General features: G+C 39.2%; 1 protein-coding gene across 1 annotated transcript in view; it reads left to right on the top strand.

The window, feature by feature from the left end:
• Nucleotides 1–26,240, top strand: part of FBXL17 (F-box and leucine rich repeat protein 17) — a 491,431-nt gene that overhangs the window by 451,026 nt on the left and 14,165 nt on the right. The window contains 1 exon segment of the mRNA XM_003123817.6: nt 17,120–17,262. Coding sequence (XP_003123865.4) covers nt 17,120–17,262 — 143 coding nt within the window.

The following is a 26,240-nucleotide window of genomic DNA, read 5'->3' as shown; positions in this document are numbered from 1 at the left end:
GTCCTGCTTTTACTCTGCCTTTAAACTTTGCTTTTAATAGTCTGAATATATAACACAAACCTGTAAAGAGATATACCTTTTCTTTAATTATATCATTTATTCAATCCCCAAAAAAGCAATTTTTAATGAATGCCTAAAACTGGAAACAATTAAGAAAGACCATAGATTTCCCATGTTCTTTCTCATCAATTGAAATGGCTGATGGACCACAGGCCTTTATCTGCTCTCCCTCCAAAATCTTGCTAAAGTGACATCAAAGGGATTAAAAAAGAGAGAATAGGAAAGGAGATAAGAGAGGATGAGAAACGTCAACACATTTTTAGAAAACAGGAATCAGAAGGATGAGTGCTAACTGTCTTAGGAGAGCGGAGGAACTCGTAACCTAAGTGTTTTCAGAGAGAGAGACTTCATGACAGGCGAGCTTGTTGCACGTGACCCTGTGGGCCTGCAGAATCCCTGTAAGGCTCAGAGGCATCAGATATGTTAAAAACAAAGAAAAAAAACCTCCTATATGGTCAAAGATCCTTAAGTGACCAGTCATTTGAGAAGAGCTTTTAACATAAAAGAGAGAGATGAAAACAAACAGAAAAATGAGGCTAAGAGGAAGCAGAGGCAATGGAGATAGCAGAGAAAACATTAAAAACCTTAATACTATTCTCAGAGATAAGAAAAGTAATTACATCCTTGAAAAAGAACAGGCTGTTCTGAAAGAAAGAGGAAGATGAGTTTCCAGATTGAATGGGCCCACCAAATGCCCAGCATCATGTATGGAAATTGATCTACATGAAGGCACATCATCATGAAATTTTATATTGCCAAGAGTGAAAAGGAAATTCTAAAAGTTACCCAAGAAAGAAGACAGGATTCATGCTACAGATCAGAGATAAGAGTGGATCCAGAATTCTTAAAAGCAATACAAGTGGTAATTATTTTGCCATATATAAGTGTATCAAATCAACATGTTATATACCTTAAACTTATACAATGCTCTATGTCAATTTTATCGCAATAAAGCTGGGGGGGGAACAATATGAAAAGCTAGAAGATAATGATACTTTCAAAACTGAGGAGGAATGGTTTTCAAACTAGAATTCTACACACTACTCAACTATTACTTAATTGTGAAAATAAAGATTCTTTTAGACATTTAAGGATTCAAATTTTATCTCCCATTAACCCTTTGGAAGAAGTGTTTCTTCAAAAAAGTGAATGAACTACAATAGGGGAAAGACATGGGATCCATAGGAGAGCCGAAAAGGGAAATCTTAGGTTGTCTGTGCACTTACCCCTCGTAGTCTTCAACTCAGCAGAAGAAAGAGTTTGGAGGACTTCAGTAGGGAGGGCATGGAGATAGGAGGGTGTGGTTGGGTGATGGAACTAATAAGTTAATTTATGTATTTAAGCTTTTGTAAAAATATTGACAGATTTGAACTATCTGTAGGAACATTCAAAAAATAATGATATATGAAAAAGTAAGCGAATAAAGTATGAGCCAAATATAAACTCTAGATAAAAACTGAAAAACAAGGGTTGATCATAGTACTCTATTTGGCTCAGCAGTGAACAGTATTTACTCAGTCATGATAATATAAATATCTTCTATTTCACTTATTCTCCCTAACCACACTGAAAGCAAGGACAAAGACTTTTTTTTTAATTCGTCATTTGCATGCAGTAATCACACAACAAATATTAGTCAAATTAACCTGCAGTTCAGGAATCTCTATGTAATTGTTAGCTCTCAACATTATTGACTTTGTTTAACTTCATAAATCTCACCCAAAAAAAAACCTTTGGGGGTACTTCTGATTAACATGAAATAGGTATCCCCATTCAGAAATGCACATCTAGCAATTTTTAAAATTTGAGCCGTGAATCTCCAAGTCCCTGAAGAGATGGTGTTCCCATCAGTTCAGAGTCCCAGTGTTGCATTCCAGAAGTGTTGGGAAAGAGGTTACTAAAAGAGAAGCCAGGTTGATGAACTGTCTGTATTGTCTACCAACTTGCTTTGTAATGGGGAAGACTATCAGAAGTCAAGTAGGAGAATCAGGAGGAAAAGAAGCAGAAAGTTCCAAAATTCAACAGAAAGTGACCCAAACAGTTTTGTCATTAGGCATATGTTACATCTTGAATGTAGAAACCTAAGAGGACAGAAGAAATAACAGACTTGTGGTGATGATACTGGACATAAGGATTCCCAAGGAATTGCTGCAAATAGCTCTAGCTCATGACTTACCTCCCCACATTCCCCACAGGTAACCAGTCCCAGTCAGTCAAAGAGTCAATTTGAAAGGAACAGACATACAATCATTTACAGCATCTGTGACTGTCCTTTTCGTGGGGGAATGTGGAGAAGTGAGGCCAACAGAACAAGAGTGAAATACATGGGTCCTGTGTCTAAAGAGTTTTGCAGAAAAATGAAAAGGGTCTGACATGTTCCAGGAAAATAAATGACTACAGCATAATCAAGACATTTCCCAATAAAAGTATTGATTCTAAGAAATAAATCATATGTGCTAGACATTAAAAGCAAGACACATATGAAGGAGAAGAAATCAGGTTGTAGTTAGGTTTCTGCACAGCAAAAATGAAGCAGCCTGAGTGTGAAGCTCTGAAAATAATAATAAGTATGACCCCAAAATTTAATCCTTAACCACATTGTTCCTTAAACATAAGAGTAACCGTCTTTCTCAGGCATTCAGGAACTTAGGAAATATATGATGAATCTTTCTTTTAAAAAAAGCAAAACTACTTAAAGATGCTACCTAGCTACCCAAGAGATTAATCAGGAAAAAAAATGTATCAGGAATAAAGAAAATCATGGAGCAAAACTCATGGAATTTCACCCATCAAATATAGAACCAGGGCAAAACAACTATGAGAATTGTGGTTAGAAAAACAGATGGAAACACTGAAACCTGACAATGTAAAAATAATAATATAGCTAACCAATATGAGAGGAGGAAGGAAGAGAGAAATGCCTGACAGTTTTCTCATCTTTACTAATACAGAGTAAGCAGATTAAAATGTAGAATTTTTTAAACGACTCTGAATTCTTAAAGGTTTTCATGATTTCTTTTCTTAATTTATGTAAACTCTTTTAAGGATGATTATCTCTTATGGTGAAGAAATATTTAACTGAAATTTTATGATTCTTTTAGTTTCAATTTAATTTATTTTGGTTAAATTCAGGTAAAAACCAATTAAATACTTTTTAAAAGCATGTATAATTATATATGGTATTTCTAAAATTATTTTTATCTTTATTTTGCTCAGTCTATATGCAGAAGGTGCTGGAAGAATGCTTACCAGAGTTAGTGATGATATTTATGGATAGTGGGATTTGGAATAATTTTGAAGCTTTCTTATACTTTCCTTTATTGATTTTATTTTTATGAAAAGTTGTGCCACTTTTCTACCATGAAAAGAGTCACTGTTTGAAAATCATGGAACTAAAAAAGTTATTCTAGTTTGACTGCTAAAAAAGTGAGTACAGGTATTTCAGTAACATCTACCAACCAAGGAAATGTTTCTTAATTGAGCCTTATTCATATTTTCTGCTAATGTGACTCTTTCAGCTGGGCATTGTTGAGACTCCTTTTGGGGTTATGCTATTATAGAAAATAGGAGTTCCCATCATGACTCAGCAATAACGAACCCAACTAGGATCCATGAGGACGCGGATTGGATCCCTGGACTTTGCTCAATGTGTTAAGGATCTGGCGTTGCTATGAGCTATAGTGTAGGTCACAGTAGCGGCCCAGATCTGGTATTGCTGGAGCTGTGGCATAGGCCAGTAGCTGCAGCTCCAATTTGACTCCTAGTCTGGGAACTTCCATATACTGCAGGTGCAGCCTTAAGAAGACAAAAAAAAAAAAAAAAAAAAAAAAATTAATATTATAGAAAATAACTGAGTCGTCATGTTCATGGTTTTCTGTATCAGTTAAGATTCTTTGGCTGCAAGTAACAGAAAAAAAAAATCATCAGAGGCTACTTTAAGTGAAAACAAAACCAAGAACAGATGCAAAGAAATTATTGGATAAAAATAGGGTAACTCCCAGAATCCAAGATAAAAATGAAATAAGGTACCTTGGGAAAGATAAGAACATGGGATCTCTAGTGAGCTGGGACTAAGGTGAGCCTCTTTAGGGAGCCTCCCCATCTCCAAACCCCCAACTCCCACCCCCTACCCTCCAACCCCCCCAACCCCATCCTTCGTGGCCCCCCCCCCCGCTACATTGTCTCCAGCTGGTTTTCTTCTTAAGTCATTCCAGGTAGAATTCAGATATCTGCCTGTGAATGTGCTTAGTCAAGTTTAGGACACATGCCCACCTACTACTCAGAGTCTAGGGAGGGAACCTTTGATTACAGTCCCCAGAGTGCACCTGTGGAAAGGAAGATGGAAGGTTTGTTACCAGAAAGTGAGAATTAATGGGGGCAGGGCAGATAAAAAGTCCTGATGCCCCCCATCTTTGCCTCACTTTAGACATGTGGTAAAGTAAGCTGCTCTCTCACTCGTATGCCTCTAGAGGAATTAACTGATTTAGTTTCTTTATCAGATCTGTTCCTTCATTCCTTTCAAAGTAATTACAGGCTGCTGCTTCTCTGTCTCATGACACTGATTATTAGCTAAAGCTAATTCATCAGCTAGATATAGGTGAAACACCTTTAGCTATCTTTCAGGAAAAGCTTAGTAAATTATTTGTCATTCTCCAGCCCAAGAAATGTTCTCCCTGTAAGTAAAAGTTTATTAGATACCGTGAGAGGTCTCTGGGTTCAGCCATTTTCTGTCCCAGCTATAATTAGAAAGCTAGACAAATTATATCAACTCCTAGGGAAAAAATCCACACACATACTCTTTTTAATAAATCCAATTTACTCTATTTGCTTGGTATTAACAACTGTTAATGTTATGTCCAAATTCCCTTCCTTCCTCGTTGAAAAGAACTCTATCACCACAGCCAGTACATACAAATGGATAGTTAATTACTCGGCACAGAGGGTTATGTGATTCATCACTGCAATGTGGAAGTGAGTGTTGCCAATTGTCAGCTTTTTCCAAACTACATGGTGTTATATGGTTTCTGTCCCAATCAATAGTGGCAAAGCTCCAGAAAGAAATACTACCTAGATGTCAGGGACTCATTAAGCTGATCAGTCTGTAGTCCTTCGTCAGTGATTTCCAAACCTGGCTATGTGTCAGAATCACTTGGTGACATTAAAAAAAAAAAAAATTTTTTTTTAATTTAAAAAAAAGAGGAAGGAAAAGATGAAAAGATACAGCCTCCTGGTATCCACACCCAAAGCCACTGAATCAGAATATTATGGTTTAGGTCAGGGACAAATTCAGGATTTTTCAGAGCCTAAGGTTTACACATTTTGGGGGTTCTCTTTAAGAGAATGAATGCATGATATCTTGCCTTCACAGATGTTACAAAAAATATATATCATGGGAGTACATTTCTAGAACCTAAGCCCTTGTAAAAGTCCACGTATTTGACGGACCCTGAAGCTTAACCTTCATTAGCTTTATGGTCAGCCCACCTATGGGCCAGGATCTGGAAATAAATGTGTGTTTGCCTGTCTGCGTCTGTATCTGTGTGCACAGTTCAAGCTCCCAGGTAAGGGGATCCAGGATCGGGACTCTCCCTTCTCCCTCAAAAGCAAAAAGGATAGAGAAACTTTAGTGTTCTCTACTTTTTCGTCTGGTTCTGCACTGAACTTTATTTATTTATTTTTTTAACTTTATTTATTTATTTATTTTTTAAACTTTATTTATTTATTTATTTATTTATTTATTTATTTGTCTTTTTGCTATTTCTTTGGGCCGCTCCCACGCATATGGAGGTTCCCAGGCTAGGGGTCAAATCGAAGCTATAGCCACTGGCCTATGCCACAGCCACAGCAACGCAGGATCCAAGCCGCGTCTGCAACCTACACCACAGCTCACGGCAACACCGGATCCTTCACCTACTGAGCAAGGGCCGGGACCGAACCCGCAACCTCATGGTTCCTAGTCGGATTCGTTAACCACTGTGCCACGACAGGAACTCCTGCACTGAACTTTAAAATCTCAAATTGAAAAACTATGAATTTCATATTTTTATTTACTTTACCCTCTTAGGACAGAAATTTCTCATCAGCAAGATTTACTGACAATATCTTAACTAGTCCACATGCTGGACAACAACCGCGAATTACTGCTGCTCTGGTTACAGTCAGGGAGGAATAATCGAGCTCGACTTTCCGTGTTTAGTTTTAGTTTGCAAAGAGCTTTTTGCTTTTTTCACACGATTTCACATGATTTTAGATATTGAGTTTTGGCACCAGTAAGTGTGCGTGTTTGCCTTGAGGAGCACTGGGTTGGAGAGAAATGACATTATAGGAAATGTCAAGTTCTTTACTTTACTCTGGTAAAATTAAATGATCTGTCCAGTAGCACCTTTTAAAAACCTGGCTTTTAATCCTTTTGCAAAAGTAAAATATGCCTAGTGTTGAATATTTTTAAATGTATAAATATTTAGGGGAAAATATATATTACCTATAATCTCCCCAAAGATACCAACAGTCATCACAGTGATTGACATACTGTAGCTATTCAATAAATGTTTTATAAAACAACAATGTGAATTCTAGAGAATACAAGCAAGACCTGTTGCTGAATTTTTTCACCAAGTGCCTATAATTGTGATATCTAAGATTAACACATATTTAAATGAATGCATGTTGAGTACTAACAAGTAAAGGCCCTATGCTAGACAATGATGATATAAAGATCAATAAAGGGGAGGTCTTTGCTCGTCTTAGTGGAGTTTATATCCAATAGAAGAAGAAACCAATAAATCCCTACTAATAAAAGGACGCATAGACAATAAGGACCTCAAGAGCAGCTATGTAAAATTCCACGTAGGAAACTTCTTTCAAATCTAAGTGCCCCAAGTGATTTCTTTTCTCTTGACATTCTTGACTCCTCTGTTTCTCTCACTCCACATATAATCCATCAGCAAATACTGTTGGTCCTGTCTTTAAAATCTACTCATAATTCACCTCCTCCTCTCCATCTCTGTTATGCTGCCCTGGGCCAAGCCACTATCACTTCTTGTTTGAATAATTGCAGTGGCTTCCTTTCCGGTCTCCCTGTTTCTATTCTTGCCCCCTTACAGTCTGTTCTCAATCCAGAAGCTGGAGAAGTCCTTTGAAAATTTAAGTTAGCTCATATCACTCTTCTGCCCCTAGTTCTACAATGTATTTGTGTTTCATTAAGAATGAAAGCCAGTGTCACTAAATTAGCCTATGATTTTGTCTACCCCCTTTTCCATCAACTCCCCAGTCTAAAATCCACTACTTGCTACCTTGCTTCTTCCCACCTCTTGGCCTTGGCACTGGGTGTTCTTTGCAGAGTGCTTTTCCTTTAGATACCTGTATGGTTGATCCCCTATTCCTTAAGATCTTTTTTCAAATGTTACTTTCTCTGTGAGGCCTTCCCTGTCCTTCCTAATTAAAAATAGAGCACTCCTACCCCTGGTCCCTGCTTTAGTTTTCTCCAGGGCATTATTACCACCCCAAAATTATATATTCTGATTATTTATTTGTATTCATAAGACAAGCTCCACAAGGGCTGGGATTTGATCTCTTTATCCCCAGCTCCTAAAACATTCCTTGGTGCATAGTAGGTACTCAGTTAGCATTTGTTGAAAGAAGAGATAATATATTTACTCTGCTGACATCCCCACATACTCTTCTCTCTTCCTTTGGTTTCCTTCCTTTCAATGTCAAGATACTTTTTACAATGTTTACTGGACAGTCCCACAACACATACGTTGTCACCAGCGTTGGTATTTTTTAAGTGGTAGTCACTGAAATCACATCCTACTTTGTGCTGCACACTGGGGCAGATAGACGTTTATATCTGAGACCTGCTTGAAACTGATGCTCTGTCTTTAAGGTGGTCTGGAAAATTCAGAAAGGTGGCCAAGGCAGATAAATGATGGAGACACTAATGTACTTTTCCGTATCTACGAACCAACATATTTAAGCCCGGAATTCACTTCTCATAAAGTGAGAAAATCTAATATAATGTCAGGATTTTGAAAAGGATGCATAATTCTTTGATAAGTAATGTATGTATTTATGCAGGTTGGAATAAAAAAGAATCATTGAACCAGGGACTTTAGGTTCTCAGCTAATGTTAGAGTGGTAAGGCTTTTTTTTCTTCCTCATCTTGAATTCTCAAGTTTAATAAGGAGATTGTCAGGGGAACCTAACGTTGCACTCAGAGGGTTGGTTACCACCAAACACAGCACCACTGAAAACCAGAGTAGTGGATCAGAGTTAACTGAAGGTTAGTTCTACATACACCCCTTCTTCTTTACATTTTTGGAAGTCCCGTATTCAGAAGTAGTTTCTACCTACCCAGTCAGATTTTTGTGTTTCTGCATTAAAATAAAATAATTAAGAAGAGATAAAGAGGAAAAATGTGTATATTTGTTGGTGATGCACTAAAAGACCTTTATTAAAAAAAAATTCCTTCACTTGAACTCTTACTTTTCCACCAACTTGTTTATCTCGTAGAAAGGAAAACAGACACAGGCTATAAATAGTGCTTGCATTTCCATGTCAGGATGTATAGGGCCAGGGAGCCTCTTCCCTGAAAGGTCAAGGGCCATGGCCAGCTTGCTTTCTTTGTGACTCAGACAATACCTGCGTGTTGCTATTCTGAACTCAGTAAGCAGAGTTATGTACAATAAATGCCCTATGTACAGCATCTGGAAAGTTCTAACACAATCCCGACATTTTACTCTAATATTATTGGACATTGTTGGACAGTCTTCAGATTTATTTTTCACTTGATTTTTAAATTGAGCATTTGGAAAGTTCTCTATAACCTCTCCCCAACCCCACCTAATTTACTTTCTTATTTTAAGAAACTTGAAGACTTTTCATGTCTCCAGAGGACAGACCAAGTTTATTTTACTGGTAGTTTCCTTCAAATTACATGGAAAATTATCTGTTGTCTAGAAAGCTATTCTCTGCTGTAGTCTAATAATAGAAAAATTATCTGTGTGCTTTTCCTCTTCATCAGTTTAATTTAATAGATATCTCCTGAGTACTGACAAGGATAGTGGCACTAAACCAGATTTTTTTTAAATGTGTAACACCATGCAAAGTTGGATCACATCATTATTCCTTGGGGAAATGAAAATTAAGACCCACAATGAGGTGCCACTTTCCATCCACTAGAGTGGCTATAATGAAAGAGACAGACATTACCAAGTATTGGCACAGATGTGGAGTCACTGGAACTTTTATATATTTCTGGTGGGAATATAAAATGGTACAGCCACTTTGGAAGATGTTTTGGCAGGTTCTTTAAAAGTCAAGCGTATACTTAACCATATGACCCAGAAATAGCACTCTTAGGTATTTACTCAAATGAAGTAAGAACATATATACACACAAAGACATGTATGCTTATGTTCACAGCAGTGTTATACCTAATAGCCAAAAAGTGGAGACAGCCCAAAAGTCCATCTATAGGAGAAGGGATACTTTTCAGCATTGAGAATGGAGGACCTACCAGTAGACATGGCCATGTAGCTGAGTCTCATGACCAGAGTGGACAGCAAAGGTACAAGGTGGCAAGTGTGTTGGGTATTTGACTCTGTATGAAGCTCAGAAACAAAAATATTAATCTGTGTGATGGGAAGTCAAGATAGTGGTTGTCCTTTGCGGGGGGAACAGTGGTGACTGGAGTCTGGGATGAGGGTGCTTTAGGGGTGCTGGTTATACTTTGTTTCTCAGTCCAGATGCTGTTACACAGCTGTGTTAACTTTGTCACAAGTCATCAAGCTATACCCTGAGGATTTGTGCAATTTTCTGCATGTATGTTATACTTTCAAAAAATATGTTAAAACTGTAGAAATGAGTGACCATTTAGTCTCAGAGATTCAGGGGTCCTAGGAAAGTACTCTCCACATTTGCTGCCTCAACGACTCTGCAGTCTAATGGGAAGCCGGGCATGCTGATCAATAATTCTAATATGAAACAAACTCTGATAAATGATGCATTAGAAATATAAGTAAGTGCAATGAAGGAAAGGAAAATATGTACAAAAAAAGGACAACTTGGAAAAGAATTACAGAGTGTAGTCATTGTTGGGTTTACTATATAATAGTAGGAGGAACATACTAACATATAAAAATGGAAGGAAGGCTATAAATGAGAAAGGAATTAAAAGCATGGGATTATTGACTGTTGGAGAAGCAAAGTTATTTTAAAGTATAAGAACACATAAGCTATTTATATCCTTAAAAATGAGTTCTTTTGTTTTTAGGTGACTGACTTTGCCAGAGTTGTAGGTTATTCTGAGTTCCAGGGGTTCCCAGCCTGACTGCACATTGGGATCACAGGAGCTTTTATGGCTTCTCCTGAATCAGAATCTCCAGGGGTGGGACTCGGGCATCTGTACTTTCTCTAGGCACCTGTGATTCTCCTGAATTGCAGGCCTGGGAATCACTGCTGGAGTCCCTGCAGGGTAGAGAGAGCCTTCGCTGGGACCATCACACAACAACAAATGTCTCTGAAAGTGTCATTTCTTTGTTTTGGAGCTTCTGTGGCTTCCACACAGAAGAGCACTTTTCATATTTATCTCTTTGTATCTGTGCCAAGAAACTTCTTTGCTAATGGCTTTTATCCAAGTATTACATGAAAGATGTTAATCCTACTGTTAAATTTTAACCCTAATTCTTTTAAGCACTAGGGTATTTCTTCTGATTTTATTACAGGTACATAGATCCATAGCAGACGATAGAACTGGAAAGGACAAAATGGCACATGCAGGTCACTTGTTAATGCACTCATATGACTAATCTTCCTCCTATGAGGAAAAAATGTATTTTTAGTCCTAACATTTATGTCTTAGATTTTACAGTGTGAAAACAATACCTGCTTTCACTTAGAAAGTTTTAGTCTTCTACTTGGTTCATTCACTTGTTATCTATTATTAGCTTATCCATGTTTTTTTCTCTTTGTTTTCAAATAAGTTTATAGTTATAATAAAGTTGCCAAAGTACCAGAGAATTCATGTATACTCCTCACCTAGCTGCTTCTTAATGTTGACAATTTATATAACCATGGTATGAATATCAAATGAGGAAATTAACATGAAACAATGTTAACTAAGCTACAAATCTTATTTGGATTTCAGCAGGTTTTTTTCCCCTAACTTCCTTGTCTGCTCCAGGATCCAATCCAGGATCCCCACATTATGTCTGGTTATCATGTCTCCTTAGACACCTCCAATCTGTGACAGTTCCTCATTCTTAGACTTCATTACCTTGACCCTTTTGGTGAGTGCTGGTGAATTATTTTATAGAATGTTTCTCACTTTGGATTTGTGTGATGTTTTCCTATGAGTAGATTGAGCTTACTCATTTTGGCAAGAATACTGCTGAAGTGATCAGAAGATACATTATGTCTGTATATGTTATTTTTGACATGCCCTCAGTCTTCTTAAAGCACTTCTTTTTTCTAAAGTCACCAGATATTCCAGACTCATCTTGTTTTCCCTGCTGCTGTCCTGGAACTAGCCTTTTCTTTAAGGAGCCCTGCTTCCTTTTATCTCTTTTATTGGAGAATGATGTTTAGAAATTAAGATCTCAGTGCTTAGTAGATCGGTTGCTCTGGGGAGACCTTGCTCCTAGTGTCTCTCAGCAAAAAAAGGCTAGGAGATATATGTATGTATACTAAACCATGCATACATGCACATACATCATATTTATTAGTTATTTCTGTCTGTATTTATCTCTATGTGTATATAATAAAAGATGAGTTCCTTCTAATCTCTGTTTCCAATTCAGTACCACAAGGTTCATTATAAGCCTTTCCCCTTATTTGTAACTTCTTTCTCTAACAGTGAAAAGATTGGCTCTCATTATTTATAATCCTAGATTATACGAAAAGTAGTTACTGGATTCCTAACTCAGACCCCTGTGAGAAATAGGTTTACTAACTAGAGTGCAGTATTTGCTGACAATTCTTCTTGGTTTTCACTTTACCAATATCCAGTCAAAATCATGTTTCCCAAAATACTTAATTCTTAATCACCATCCCCTTCAGGGTGGTTATATTATTCGTCCAGGTCATGTGGTTAATGTTTTCACATGATTAGCTTCATTTGTTACTCTTGTTATTCCACTTCCTGTTCCCCATCTTGCTTGGTTTTAACTTCTTATTTTGGGAGATAGGTAAAGCATTACAATGATTCGGACTTAAAACTGTATCCAAGAAGATACTCCAAGAAACGTCTGTCCCTTCTCACACCTTCAGCTCTATATGCCATTCCCCTTTCCTTCCTACCCTTTTCCACTAACCCCCTATAGCTCAAGAGTCTCTGTAGTTTCTGGTTATCTCTCCCATATTCCTTTTTCTCAGATGAGCAGATTCATGCTTTTTAAACATTTTATTGTCTTTTGTATGGTGATAGTACATCATATTAATTCTTTTTGCACTTTGCTTTTTTCACTGAATGATTTGTAAGTTCCTATTGATCTTCTCCCATTCATTTTTTAAAAAAAATATATATATATACATATATATATATATAGCTGCATAGTATTCATTTGTGAGGATTAAGCATAGTTTATTTAACCACTCTCCTATGTATAGGCTTTAGGCTATTTCCATTGTTTTGCAAGCACAAAGTACAATCAACATTTTAATGAATAAACTTATAGATGGTATAATTTTGTATAATTTAAAATATATTTCAGGGTAGATTCCTAGGGAGGGAGTTTCTTAGTCAAAATTAATTATGTGTGTGCTTGCTTATGCCTATGGAAATGCCTTTTAGTGAGTTAATGTATATCCTTGATCAGCATATAAGTTACTGAATTACAGCTTTTAGTTTGGATAACTTTAAAAACTGTATTAGTTACACCTAGCACATTAAAATTATACTAAAATTTCACTGGGACTAGGAGTTAGTCTTGCATAATGTATCCCTGTTCAGGCCTTAAAAATACCATTGTAATGTGTCAACAACCCCTTAATGAAGGTAGAAATCACTCATTCCATTTACAGCCCTGTCATCCCAGGTTTCTGATCGCTGATGGAGGGTAGACAGTTCAAGAACTCTGAGAGCAACATAATGACTTAGTGCTTATATAATGCTCTCTTTACTCAGAGCTTTTTACTTTTCAAAACTCTGTCAGGTCTTTTCATTTTATATCAGCTACACCCTGCAGAATGGTTTGGGAAAATATCAGATAAGTCATTACATTTATGTAGTGCAAAGTCCTTAACATGTCTTATCTCATTTGACCAATCCTATGAAGTAGGCAGAACACAGAGTCAGCATCCCCATTGTGCGGGTGGAGAAGCTGAGACTCAGGAAAGTTAAATATCATCCTGAGGTCAGACATCTATTGAGTAGTGAGGCCATAAATGAATTTGAAACTCTACCAGAGTACAGGTTTCACGGCTAGCTCAAGGAAAATAATGAACACAATATCCAAAGGGTAGGATATAGTCATAGAGAGGTGAATTATTTTGTATACATTTTGGAATTTAAAGCTTCTATTGAACCCCGTTTTATAGTCCCAGGGTAAATCCTTGGCTACCTATAAGCTGTAATGTTTAAATCCTAAATTGGGGTAAAGGGAAATACACTCTGAATAGCCCCAGGCTCCTCGACCACCCTGGGTGCTACTTCTGTGATAGAAAGAGCCCTGGCTTTGGAGCCAAACAAACCATTTCAATTTGTACCCTAGTTTTGCCACTTAATAGGCCTGAGGCCTTGGTGAGGTATTTAACCTCAATCTTCTCGCCACTGCAATGGGTATTATTTTTGCAGTGCTGGGGGGGGATTAAAAGTAACTTCACCAATTACTTCTACAAGACTCTTGCTGGGGCATCTAGATGTTATTCTTCCAGTGAGCCTTCCCTTTCCTTCAGGGCACTTGCTACAACTTAGAATTATGTATATTTGTGTGTTCCTTTCACATCTTTTTCTCCTTGTAGAATATAAGCTTTATGACATCAAGGACTCTTGATTTTTGCTACTCTTATGCCCAAATGCTACTAGCCTTTGAGTAAATATTTCTGGAATAAATCTGCCACTTCTTTGCACTTGTTTTTATTTCAGCCACATTCAGCTGCACAGATTGACCTGCTGCACAGCTACACAGATTGACCTGCCGCTCCCCTATCCCTACACATCTCTTTGTCCTTACACATGCTATTTCCTTGGCCTGACATCCCCGCTGTCACTCCTTTGTTTTTCTGGAGAATCCTTACTCATCTCTCAAGGCCCAGCTCTGCTCTTCCATGAGGGCTCCCATGATCTCCCTCCTCCCCTGAAGAGTGAGGGCTGCCATGCCCTTTGGCACGCCTCCGTAACTGGCCCAATTACACTGCAGTCATTGGCATGTTCAGCTGATATTTTTAAGAACTGACTGTACCAGGCATCTGCTCCATGCTGGGCATATAGCACTAAATAGGAGCTATCCTTCTAATGGGAGAAGGTGAACCACAAAGCAAGTATATAAATAAATAAATAATGACATTTCCAGTAGCAGAAAATGACAGGGCGATCGGTTCCAAGAAGCTGATCTTTAACTTAAGATCTAAAAAGTGAGGAGGTAGGAGTGGGAGGAGATGGGGACCAGCATTGTGTTTTGACTCTTTACTTGGCTGTTCCTCATTTCCTGCCAACCCTCCCTCCCTAACCCCCGCCAACCCCTTCCCCTCAAACCCGGGCTCTGAGCTCTGTGAATCTCTGGCCCCAGTACCCAGCACAGGCCCAGTGCATCACACCACAGTGTTTCGGAATTCCCGGGAGACCAGCCCCACGATTCTGGTTTAGTAGATCTGAAGTGCAGTCAGGGCCAGGAGCCAGCTCTCAGCTTACTATCCACTCCTCCACTTACCGTCCTGTGATACTGGGAAGGCTGTTCAGTCATTCTGTGACTCAGTTTCCTGTCTTTAAAATGGAACCCACAATAAGACTGTAAGGCTGTGGTGAGGATGAAAAGAGATAATGCACCTAAAATTTTTAGCCCAATGCCTAGCACATGGATAGTCAATAAATATTGAAGAACGTACTCTAGAACGAGTGCTCCTGAGGTGTTGGTTGAATAAATGAATAAGTTAAGGAAACATGAAATTTAATTCTTCCTTCAGTAAGTAGAACCATGGCAAAACAAAAACTGCGTACCTTGATGTATCTTCATTTGTCTCATTTACTGGTTAATTTGAACAAGAAAGGAAAATACTGAATACTGGTAATTTAGCACCTAGAATATCAATAGTTATTAACTCTTCATTTGCTTATAAGGCAGCCTCAAAAAACTCCTTGGATCATTTGGTTTACCTTTTCTTGGATAGTGCAGGGTTTTCATGTCCTAGTCTCAAACCTCGAGAAAAGTATGCAACCTACCAATATGGTGTCATCCTGCATCTTGTGCTCCATCTTTTGAAATCACAGTGTGAGCACTTTGTATTGGAAGGAATTTCTTAATTGTCTTCTACTTTTTTTTTTTTTTTAACCATAAGAGATCCTCAGGATATTGTAACCAATGAAATTTGTGACAATACCAGAGATAAGTTTTCTTAGATCAGTGGGACAAACCTGGAATATTGCTTCTATTGTGTGAAAATATCACCCAGACCATTCAGCAAAACTTTGACAGATTCACTCTGCCTGGCCTCACTTCTTTGGAAAACTGAAATAGCATTTGTGCAGATGAGAGCATCAGCAAATTAATAACATGAGGAACTTCCAGGAACTTTTTTTTCTTCTTCCTTTATAGCATCTTCACTGGAAAACAATGGGGTTGTGCTTATTATTTTTATAAACTTTAACATATCTGGCCACTTAGGAGTACTTTGATACTTGAATGCATGAGCACGAATTTTCTAGTAAAAAAATTACTGAGATAATTAGCAAAGAGATCTTTGCCAAGTGTTTTTTCCTGTGAGCTGTAAGAGTTAACATTTATTTACATGAGTAATTCACTCTGCTCTTATCAATCTAATCAATTGGAAAATATCATCCGCTTTTAATGTCACAGAAATCAACGCATCCTATCGTAGAATGAGGAAATAATTAGCAAACAATTTATTTTTCCTTTTTAATATTTGCGGCATTGTTTTCAGGGTTTTCATTTACAGACCAGTGCAGCCTAAACTCTTTCAGGCTGCAGGTATTGAGACCTGTTCTTCTGCACCGCAAATGTAGAGGTGTGCGTGTATTAAATCAGAAGTCTGTAGCAAAAAGTCACATTCACCGACTGGTCGCTCTGACAGGGTGATGGGTTATGGAGCTTTGCAGTGATAAGTAATACACATCATAGATTCTGGGATAAGCCTCTGCACTTCAGTAGGGGCACAATGCTCAACAGTCAAGAGGACCAGAGATACCGTCAGAGTGTTCAGATGACAGGCTTCATTTCATGTGTTAATAGAAGGATGGCTTCTGATATGGTAGGGAAATGCACCATAACAAATGCATTCCCTCTACTGTGCTCCAGCATAGCACCAATTATATTCGACTGTATGTATAATGTCTTCTTAATTCCAGGCAGTCTCAAGAAGGACTAACATGAAAAACATTATATATTCTTACATTTTACAGATCACGAACAGATGGAAAAAAACATGCCAATTGGTAAAGAAATTCACATGCAGTGTTACCCACCTCAAAATGGTGTTTACATGGGTTTTTATCTTTAAAAATTATTAAAGTTACCTTGGATAAAATTTAATTACAACTTGGGGATTTCCTGTAATGTTATATGTGTAATTCATTTTAATTTATGCCTTCTGAAGATATGAATGTTTGGAGGTACAGGTAACCTTGTAATGAGTGAAACTGATAAAAGGTTGTGTTCCAGTGAAAGGGAAATTATGGAATGATTATTGACTTTATGAAAGGGTTTGTCATAGGGCAAGCTTTCCTAAAGCATTTTAAATTGAATTTAGTTTACGAAACATTCATTTACACAGAACATTTCAGGAACAAATTTAGTGAGGAAATGAGCAAAATAGTCATAATAAGATAGAGATCCCTTGTGCTGCTAACATTTATGTTTGCTTTCTTCCTCTCTGCCCCTCCTTACAGCGCTGATAGCCATTGGGCGATACAGCATGACTATAGAGACTGTGGATGTTGGATGGTGTAAAGAAATTACGGACCAAGGAGCCACCCTGATTGCACAGAGCAGCAAGTCTCTCAGATATTTGGGACTGATGAGATGCGATAAAGTAAGAGTTGTCTATCAAGTTTCTTTTTTGCATATCAGTGTAGTTAATAGCTTGATATGATATTCTTCCTCTCTCCTTATATATATGTATGTACACACACACACACACACACACACACACACAACACACACACTTTTACAGCTATGCATTGTAAGAGGTCCAGTTTTCCAAACCAATCTGAGGCTAGTTCTGAATTCCCTTGTTTAAAAATGAATTTTATGCTTACACAGAAAGAAAAAGCTATCACACACACAGTCAGCTCAGATTTTGGCTTCCTACCTATAAGTACGTGTGACCACAATTAAAAGTGTTTACATGGCATGCTGCACTGTGCACGGCCTAACAGTAAAAATTCTGTTCTGGGCTCCAAGTTTTCTATAGCAGTGAGGTGGAAAAAAAGCATAGTGCCAGATTGTTTTGTCGCCAATCTGAAGTGTGCAATTTCAGTGCTCACTGTCTATGTCTTCTGGCCATTTGGGGGCAAGAAAGGGCCATTGAGGCCATATTATGTGGGAATTTGCCTCTCTACACACTTCAGATACCACTTTTCGCACATGATGAGAAATGGTCCTGGAGGTCCTGATGGAAGTGGGTGGAGCTGGCCAGAGATGTGAACATGAGTTTGAGAAATTGTGCTGCAAAATTTAATATCAGGGCCCTTTGATGACTGAGAAAAGACCGAAAAAGAAGATATGAATCCGTATTGATAACCAAGCATTAGAGAGGTGCTTTTCCCTTTGTCACTTTTATGTTTCTCCTGTAACAAGTCTAGGAAATAGTCTTTTGTATGGTGAAGGGGAGAAAAGGGAGGCTCAGAATGACCAGGCACCAGCCCTAGGCCACTCATTGAAGACTTTTACCCCATATCTTCAGGTCTGTATCTGATGCCTGCGGCACACCCCAGGGGTGTCTCCAGGCACAGGGATGCTTCCCTAAAAAAAGACTCACCTCAAGTACTTGCTCAGAAAGTGCTGGCATCTTATAATAATCTATACCTGTGTGTACTTTGTAAATGGGTGATGAGAGACAAATCTAGCAGAAGAGAGTGAAACTAAATAGACATGCCTCTCGAAGGACCTGCATTTTCTATATGTAGCAAATTTGAGGGCAAATCCGAAGAATGGCCCAAATTCTTTGTGTGCTTTGTCATTTTTGTTAAATGACCTAGTTCCTTTCTCCATATGCTTTAAAATCCCAACTTACACTAGGCCTTTGCCAGTTAGTTATGTTTAGAGAGATTTTATTATATATTCTTAGCCCAGCCTAGAAAGCTGACTGACTCTGTTACTAAGCAACAGCACCGAGACCCAGGGGTTGCAAGTCTCCCTCCATTTCACTACTAACTAACCTAACGCTGCTCCTAACCCTGTCGCTTTAAAATACCCTCTTTTAAAATAAGTGAAAGGGTCCACATTAGGCAGATTGTCTAGAAACACTAAACAGTGACAGCAGAGCTCCTCACCTTCTGCCAGAAGGAACCGCTACAGGAGAACAGCCTAAGCAAGGATACCAAAATGTGTACATTTGAAACGTTTTCCTGGACCCACAACTGTTCTCGGCTGTCACCACATTTCTCCCCATACTCTTTAGATTTGTCGAGATCAGCTCCACCTTCAGAGATAAATTGTAGGAATTTGTGTTCCAGTTAGTGCAGAAGATTATTCCAGACATTTGCTGACCAGCATTTTGCTAATTTTTTAAGAAGTGGATCCTTTTCTACCTAAATGCAGATTAGTCCAAAATGAGATCAGAAAGCAGTTATGATGAGCAGTATATCCCTGAGGGTTTTGGCCCTTTCCTTAGGTGGCCTCTGAATCCCCTCTCCCACCAGCCAGCTCCTCTGAGAGCCTGCTGGCTCTGGCATGATGCCGTCCGACCATAGCCTGCTACAGTGCGGCCCAGCCCTGCCGTCTGGATCCTCAGGCTTAGTGCAGCTCAGGGCCAAACACAGGAGGTTCCATGAGTTGCCAAACCACACACAAAGTGTACGTAAAGCCTTGCACTTTAAAGCCTGCTTGTTGAGTTAGTTGGGTGGAAGTCTAGCGTATGTGGCTATTCTGTCTTTGAAATTTGTATTATGCTATCCATCTCCAGATTTTAAATTGCTATCGAGATTGAAAAAAAAAGATTTGGCAGCAAGGAAAAGGAGTTAGTAGTTGAGGACATGGCCTCTGGAGGCGGAGTTCAGGTTCAGATCTGGACTCTGCACTTAATTGTCAACCTGGGCATTCGTTTAACCTCTCGGTGCCTCTGTTTCCTCATTTGTGAAATGAGGATAATAATTGCATCTACCTTGCAGCTGTTGTGATCATTTGAAGGAATGAACACATATCAAGCCCTTAGAATAATACTTGTTATATATAAAATGCTCAGTGTTAATGGTTATTCTTATCCTCAGCCTCATTATATTAACTAGTGTTTTGATATTCACATTTCCAAATGAGAAAAAGTATTGCCTGCTATCTCATTTTGGAAGGATTTTTTTAAAAAGGAAAAAAATCTCAGAGATGTTGCCCTTTTAATTTTTTCACACTTAAATTTAAAATTAAGATTGTCATTTTCTATATAAATATGTTAATAATTATGTTTTAAACACATTTAACAAGGAAAAGCAAATGCCTTTGTGGGACATTCTACATTTGAAATCAACTTACTGACCCAGGCATCAGGCTGGAGAAAGATTTGCAGTGGGGGAAAGGGTGAGTTGAAGATAAAACAATTCAAATAGGGAAACCAAAGGAGAGTAATAAGAAAAAGAATGGAGAAGGAATATAATGATAGAAACAGGAAACAGCAGAATCACGATTAGGATACAGAGACAAGAGCCACTGTCCATCTTAATGTGATCATCTGTGACAATGAAGAATTAAAGAACAAAAATAATTTGGGCCAATCCCTCTTCTCTCTGTGCCTTAACCCAATCTGCCAGTCACGAAAAACCTCTTCATTTGAGTTCTCCATCCCCTTGCTACACACCAGCTGGAGCCAAAGGAGGGCAAAAGCCCTCACTGGTCTACATAATTAACCCCTTATCAGGCATGTGGTCAGTGGGATCTTTGCACTGTAGAGAGATGAGGTTTGTGATGTCTGTGCGTCCAGGGCTCACGTTCTGTGACCCTGAGTTCCCAGAAATAGTGAAGGCTAGTTATAGCTACTTTCATGTGGGGCCACTTATGTTTGCTTTGGAAGCTATATTTGACCAAACCTCTGCTTTTTCCCTCACCTGAGCTTTTGAGGAGCTGTAAAAATCACAAAATGCATTGTATTTGTTGTAGGGGAAAAAAAGTGTCTCTCCTGTTTCTCTCTTTCTTTCTCTTTCATTAGGTAAACAAAGAACAGATGAGACACATTAAATGTATTCTTTGCAGATAAAGCAACATGTACTTAGATTATCAGGCAATGTCTAAGCGGCAGTAAATTTGGCTACACAGTGGTGACTCCTCGGAAGGAGTCCTCCAGCCGTCGGACAAATGCAGCATTCCCTGCGCTCTTGTAAAATTAGGAAGCACATTAAGAAGCCCCTGTTTGAGTAGCTTTTCCGATTGCTGGATGGATAAGCATGTTAGAGGCATTACTTTGGGTTTTGAAGCCAACGCCACTTAATCTCCTAAACTTTAGAGCATTGTAAGAACCAAGAGAAGAAAACGCTGTGTGAGACGGCTTTGATGAATTGGGGTGAACTTAGATTCTTAAAGACTGTTCAAAGGCTTACTTGACCTTGGGAATTAAGAGTTGACCTAAAATCACCTATCAACTTAACACACATTTATTTGGTGATTTAGTTAAAATACTTGTATAACCAACGGGACTCTCTAATAAGAGCAATATGCTTTTTCTGCTTTCCACAGTTAGAGACAGAGACTTTGGACATAGAAAGCATTTTCACAACTTCAGTGAATTCTAGGTTCTACACAGTTGTGTTTCTTCTAATAATATGATATTTTCCTCACTTCTTACAGAGCAGTTTGGACAGAGAACAATACTAAAATGGACCAAAAAAAAAAAAAAAATCCTGGGAAAGCTGTAGGGCAAATGGAAATGAAATGTTCAAGGTTAATGAAAAATGTTTGGGGTAACAAGGTTGATGAAAAGGGAGGGAGCCCAGTGGCATGGTATTGGCTGAGAAACCAGACCTCGCCAGAGGCAGCCTGGCTGGTTTGGGAAACCTCAGTGATAAAATGTCGCAGTGGAAACCTCTGCAGCGTGTGTTAATACAGAAGTTTGGAGACAGAGGGCCTGAATTATGAGCAGCGAATAACATCATAAATGTAGCAATTCTCAAATGCCAAACCCTTGTGAAAAGCAGTTGGATGAAGAAATGCTGGAGCTTTTAAAAGCTCCCTTTCACTTTCTTTTTTTCTTTCTTTTTTTTTTTAACTTCATGCAGAACTAATTTTATACACTGTTCATTTGATTTGAAAATGCCAGCGTCTGGGGTATCATTAAAGAGCGTTATTGAGGGAGCCACTCTTGGCAAAGCTTTTGGCTTAAAATGCTTATTAGTTCTTATGTTCCTGCAGAGTTGTAGATAGGAAGGAGAAAGGGTACCTCGATTTACCTAACTGCGCTCCTCTGCTTTTGCCTGGGAGACACCCTTCTGCTGGGAAGCTGCCTCTCCTTGGCCCGTGGAGGTGCCAGGAGGGCCATGGGGACCACTTTACTTAAGGAACAGACATAAATAGATTTTGAAAGGTCCACCCCAATGTCCTATGACCAAAGCCTCTTGGAATTTCTTTGATTTCTCGTTGACATAAATTAGAATTACACAGGCGTGAAGAGTCCGCCCAGAAAAGATCAGAGAGGCTGTGGGGGAGGAGAGGCCTCTGTGTGATCCTATTGATTATCCAGCTGCCTTCAGGCCAGGGGCCTCTGTGGAGGCTGACTATTATTGATCCACACCATGGAAATAATCAAATTAATTCATTTCTCATCAAACTGCCACTGCCAAGACCTTTCTCCTCACCTGCCCTAATTCCTGAAGCACTTAGTTGAGGAATGAAACAGATGATTTCTTTTAATAAGAAATGATTTCTTCAGGTCATAAGAAATCCTCGTTTTCACACGGAGTTCCTCATTTAAATGGCAGAGACATTTAATCAAATCAATGAGAAGCCAACACAGAACGCAAGTAATAGAAACCAGTCTGCTCTCGAAAGCCAGAGATCTGCTTTGCAACCTTAAACTATCAAGGGCCAAGGTTTGTGTGCCCCACATAATGTAAAAATATTCAGGAAAAACAAAACAAAACAATCTGACCACCACATTTTTTTTCAGGAAGTGATTATGGGAAGAGAAAACCTCGACAACCTAAATATTTCTGTGGAGAAAATGGAGTTTTTTATCAGCTTGTTTAGGAATCATGAGCAGGAAAGCCCTGTGGGGAAAATAATATAGGAGTCTGTAACTAATAGACAGAACTAACTGGAAAAATCAGTTTAAGGGAAAAATAATTTGTGGGGCACTGTGTCCAGGACTGTTTTGGTAGCAATTCAGCCATGAAACAAAGTGTGTACCTGCGGGGGCTCCCCTCTCCCCGCAGCGTAGCCACAGCTGTTTCCAGATTGCCCATAGCCAAAATTTAAGATTGCACATTTATACCTTATCAAAGAAAATAAAGTGGAGGAAAACAAAACAAAAGGTTTTCCTTCCCAGGAAGGCAGGAATGGTCTGACTGTTTCAGATCGTGCAGCCCTATAGGTTGTGGGAGCCAAAACCATCCCCCGAACAGCCCCGCAAGGCCACGCACTCCATGAGAAAGGGGGGGTGAGAAGAGGGGAGCGTGTGGCCAGGGCTCTAAAATCTGAACTTAAGTCCTTCACTTGAGGTATCAGCATCTTGCTTCTTCTGCTGATAAAACAGTTTCTTCCGGGGATTTCCGCATAGGAGCACTTTAAAACACATTTTTACAACCCTCTCCTGATTATTCCTGGTAATTGAAACAGGGAAAAACACATCAGCTGAAATTCAGAGGTTATCTCTCAACCTCATTTTAGCCAAGTTCCCTCCTCCTCTTCTTCTAATCCTCTTCACCTAAACTTTGAAGAAGGGGTAACTGAAAGGCCTTTCCTGAATTTAAGTATTAAAGCAAGAAACACTGGCACGAGCTTTACAGCAGGTTAAAATGGTGAGCACTAGTGTCAAGCTGCTAGGTTTTCACAATCTGCATCCTGTACTTCACTGTCTTTGGCACTTTGGACAACTTAATCCCTAAAAGCCTGCGTCACCATCTGAAAAATGGGGGTAATATTCACCCCACAGGGTTGTTATGAGATTAAATGAGATATTACAATAAAGCACTTAGCCCAATGTCATGTACTCTGTAAGCACTCAATAAATTCAGCTACTATTATTACCATTATTATTTATTGATGTATATGTACCTGCTCTGGAATCATAGCTGATGTTTAGCCATGATGTGAACTACTTAGTTCATATATTCTAGTCATGAATATAAATCCACCTGCTAAGATCTTATAAAGAAAAACTAGGTCCTTAAGACACAGACAACTTAGAATCTTTTTTTTTTTTAATAGTTAGGAGCCATTAAATTACAGTCCAGCCTAAGAATAAGAAACCTGGAGACCAGCAGGGCTCAGTCCTTTCTTGTGAACAGAGAGTGGCGACTTGGCAAGTCAGAGAGCTGGTCAGTGTCCAGGCTGGTTTGTTTCTTCAGGAGAAAACAGCTCCCCCTAGAATCTTTCAAGAGAATGTGCAAGTAGCTGCTTATGTTTTGTTCACTCCTGTTACGAGATTGATATACAGTGAACTTTTTTTTAAAAGGGGGAAGGAGGAGTTCCTGTTGTGGCGCAGTGGTTAATAAATCCGACTAGGAACCATGAGGTTGCGGGTTCAGTTCCTGCCCTTGCTCAGTGGGTTAACGATCTGGCGTTGCTGTGAACTGTGGTGTAGGTTGCAGACGCGGCTCGGGCTTGGATCCCGCGTTGCTGTGGCTCTGGTGTAGGCCGGTGGCTACAGCTCCGATTCGACCACTAGCCTGGGACCCTCCATAGGCCGAAGAAGCGGCCCAAGAAATAGCAAAAAAAAAAAAAAAGAAAAAAAAGGGGATGAGGGGAGAGGGGCTACTATTCCCCAAAGGCTGTAAAGTGAATAGAATATTATGTTGGAGTTTGCCCGAAGGCACCCTGGAGCATCATTGCTTTGCAGTAAATAATCTCCTTGGAACTTTGATTTGGTTTAACTGATTATAAGAAAGCATTAGATTGCAGGATCATATTACTTTTCTAATTTAGAAAAGGTAACTGCAGTTTCTTAACGGAGCTCAGATTAGACCCCAGAACTCCTAAGGACGGGACTTCACAAAGTAGAGACAAGGGCATCTACCTACTGTGGCTCAGGAGACTAGGAGCTGCTGCTCTCTGGGAAGGAACCGGCCAGGCTGTGTGAGGTGCAGCCACGCAGCAGCAGGTTTCTGGGACCTGCCATGCTGGGTCTAGTGAAAACTTGGTTTGGCAAGTAGTTTTCCAAGGGAAAAACCTAAGCTCCCTCCCTCATCCTCACCCTCCCACAATTTTTATCACATAGTTTATCCATTTATTCAAGAAATATCTATTGAACTCTTGACAATGTTCCAGTAACTGTTTGGGGGGCAGCTCAGAAAAAAAACAGTGGTCGAAACAGAATTCCTACCCACATGGAGCCTGGAGCTTGCTGGGGAAGATGGAGAAGCAAATGGGCAGTTACAGTGCTGTAAGACTGCAAATTAATTTTCAGGAAGGCACCCCAAGTTTTGTTTCTTTTGCATAAGGAACCTCACTTTGGTTCCCTACAGTTCTATCTTGCTGCTCCTCTACTGTTAAATTTCTGAAAAGGAATGAACAGTTGTCCTTACTTTTCACCACTCCATACAGTCTATTTCCCTCCTCATGAAAGCCACTGATTCTTCTCTTTCCAGGGCCACCAGTGGCTTCTGTGCACCCAATCCAGTTTCCACTTCTCTGCCCACAACTCACTCATCTCTGAGCAGCTGCTTCTACATGGGAAGCAGTCCCTCCTTAATGACATTGCTTTTCTCTTGTCACCACCCTCTTGGCTTTTCTGACTCCATCTCCCATACTGCTTCCCTGTGCCTCCTCTCCCTCCTCTGTACAGTAGAAATAAAAATAGTCCCTACCTTATAGGCTATGCAGAGATTAAGTGAGTTAATGCATGGAAAGTTCCTTACATGAAATAAGCAATAAATATTAGCTCTTACTTGGCGGTGTTAATGAATTCTTACCTTCTCATCCTATGACTCTCCTCCTCATTAGAATATAGGGTCCATGGGTTTTTGTTCTGTGTTGTACTGCCGGGCCCTATCATAGTGGGTACATAGCAGATGCCAAACAAATATGTATTGCATGATGGATAGATGGGCTGGATTGTGTTTCTCATCTGCATTCTGTGTGGCCCCAAGATTCCGAGGTTTCTCAGAGCCTCTGGGGAGGAAAGGGTGGCTAAGAGTCCAGGGTGCATGGTCCTTCCTTGCACCTAACTTCAGCCAGAGCGACCCCACTTTTATTGCTTTATTTACTTGTTTTATTTGGCTTGTTTACTTATTTATTACTTTAACTTTCAGAAGTATTTTACAGCCAAAAGCAAGTTGGAATACCACTGGATCCCACTGCCTCTTAATAATTTGGTGGATTATAGAAAAAAATACCTAGACAGAGGGAAATAAATGAGGAAGAAAAAAAAATGACACCTTGGATTTAATTCCAGTTTCCTGTAGCTGGGGACTTCTGAGTGTCGCCGAAAGCCCCAGGGGTTCAAGACAGTCAAAGACAAACTTCAGCTCTGCTGCTGTGTGACTGGACAGCATCCTTCAGAGCCTAACCCTGAAAGGCTCTGATTTATGTAGAGTCTCTTTGCTGGAAACCAAAAATATCACTTGCTTTCAAGTTTTTTTAATCTACAGATTTTCAGATCACTTTTATGCAGAATAAATTTTTGCTGATAATAAATTTGTTTTAGGAAACAGG

The sequence above is a fragment of the Sus scrofa genome, chromosome 2 (assembly GCF_000003025.6).
Source record: "Sus scrofa isolate TJ Tabasco breed Duroc chromosome 2, Sscrofa11.1, whole genome shotgun sequence".
NCBI classification, from domain to species: Eukaryota; Metazoa; Chordata; class Mammalia; order Artiodactyla; family Suidae; genus Sus; species Sus scrofa.
The sequence above is the reverse complement of the archived record's forward strand: the minus strand, read 5'-3'. Positions and strand labels throughout refer to the sequence as shown.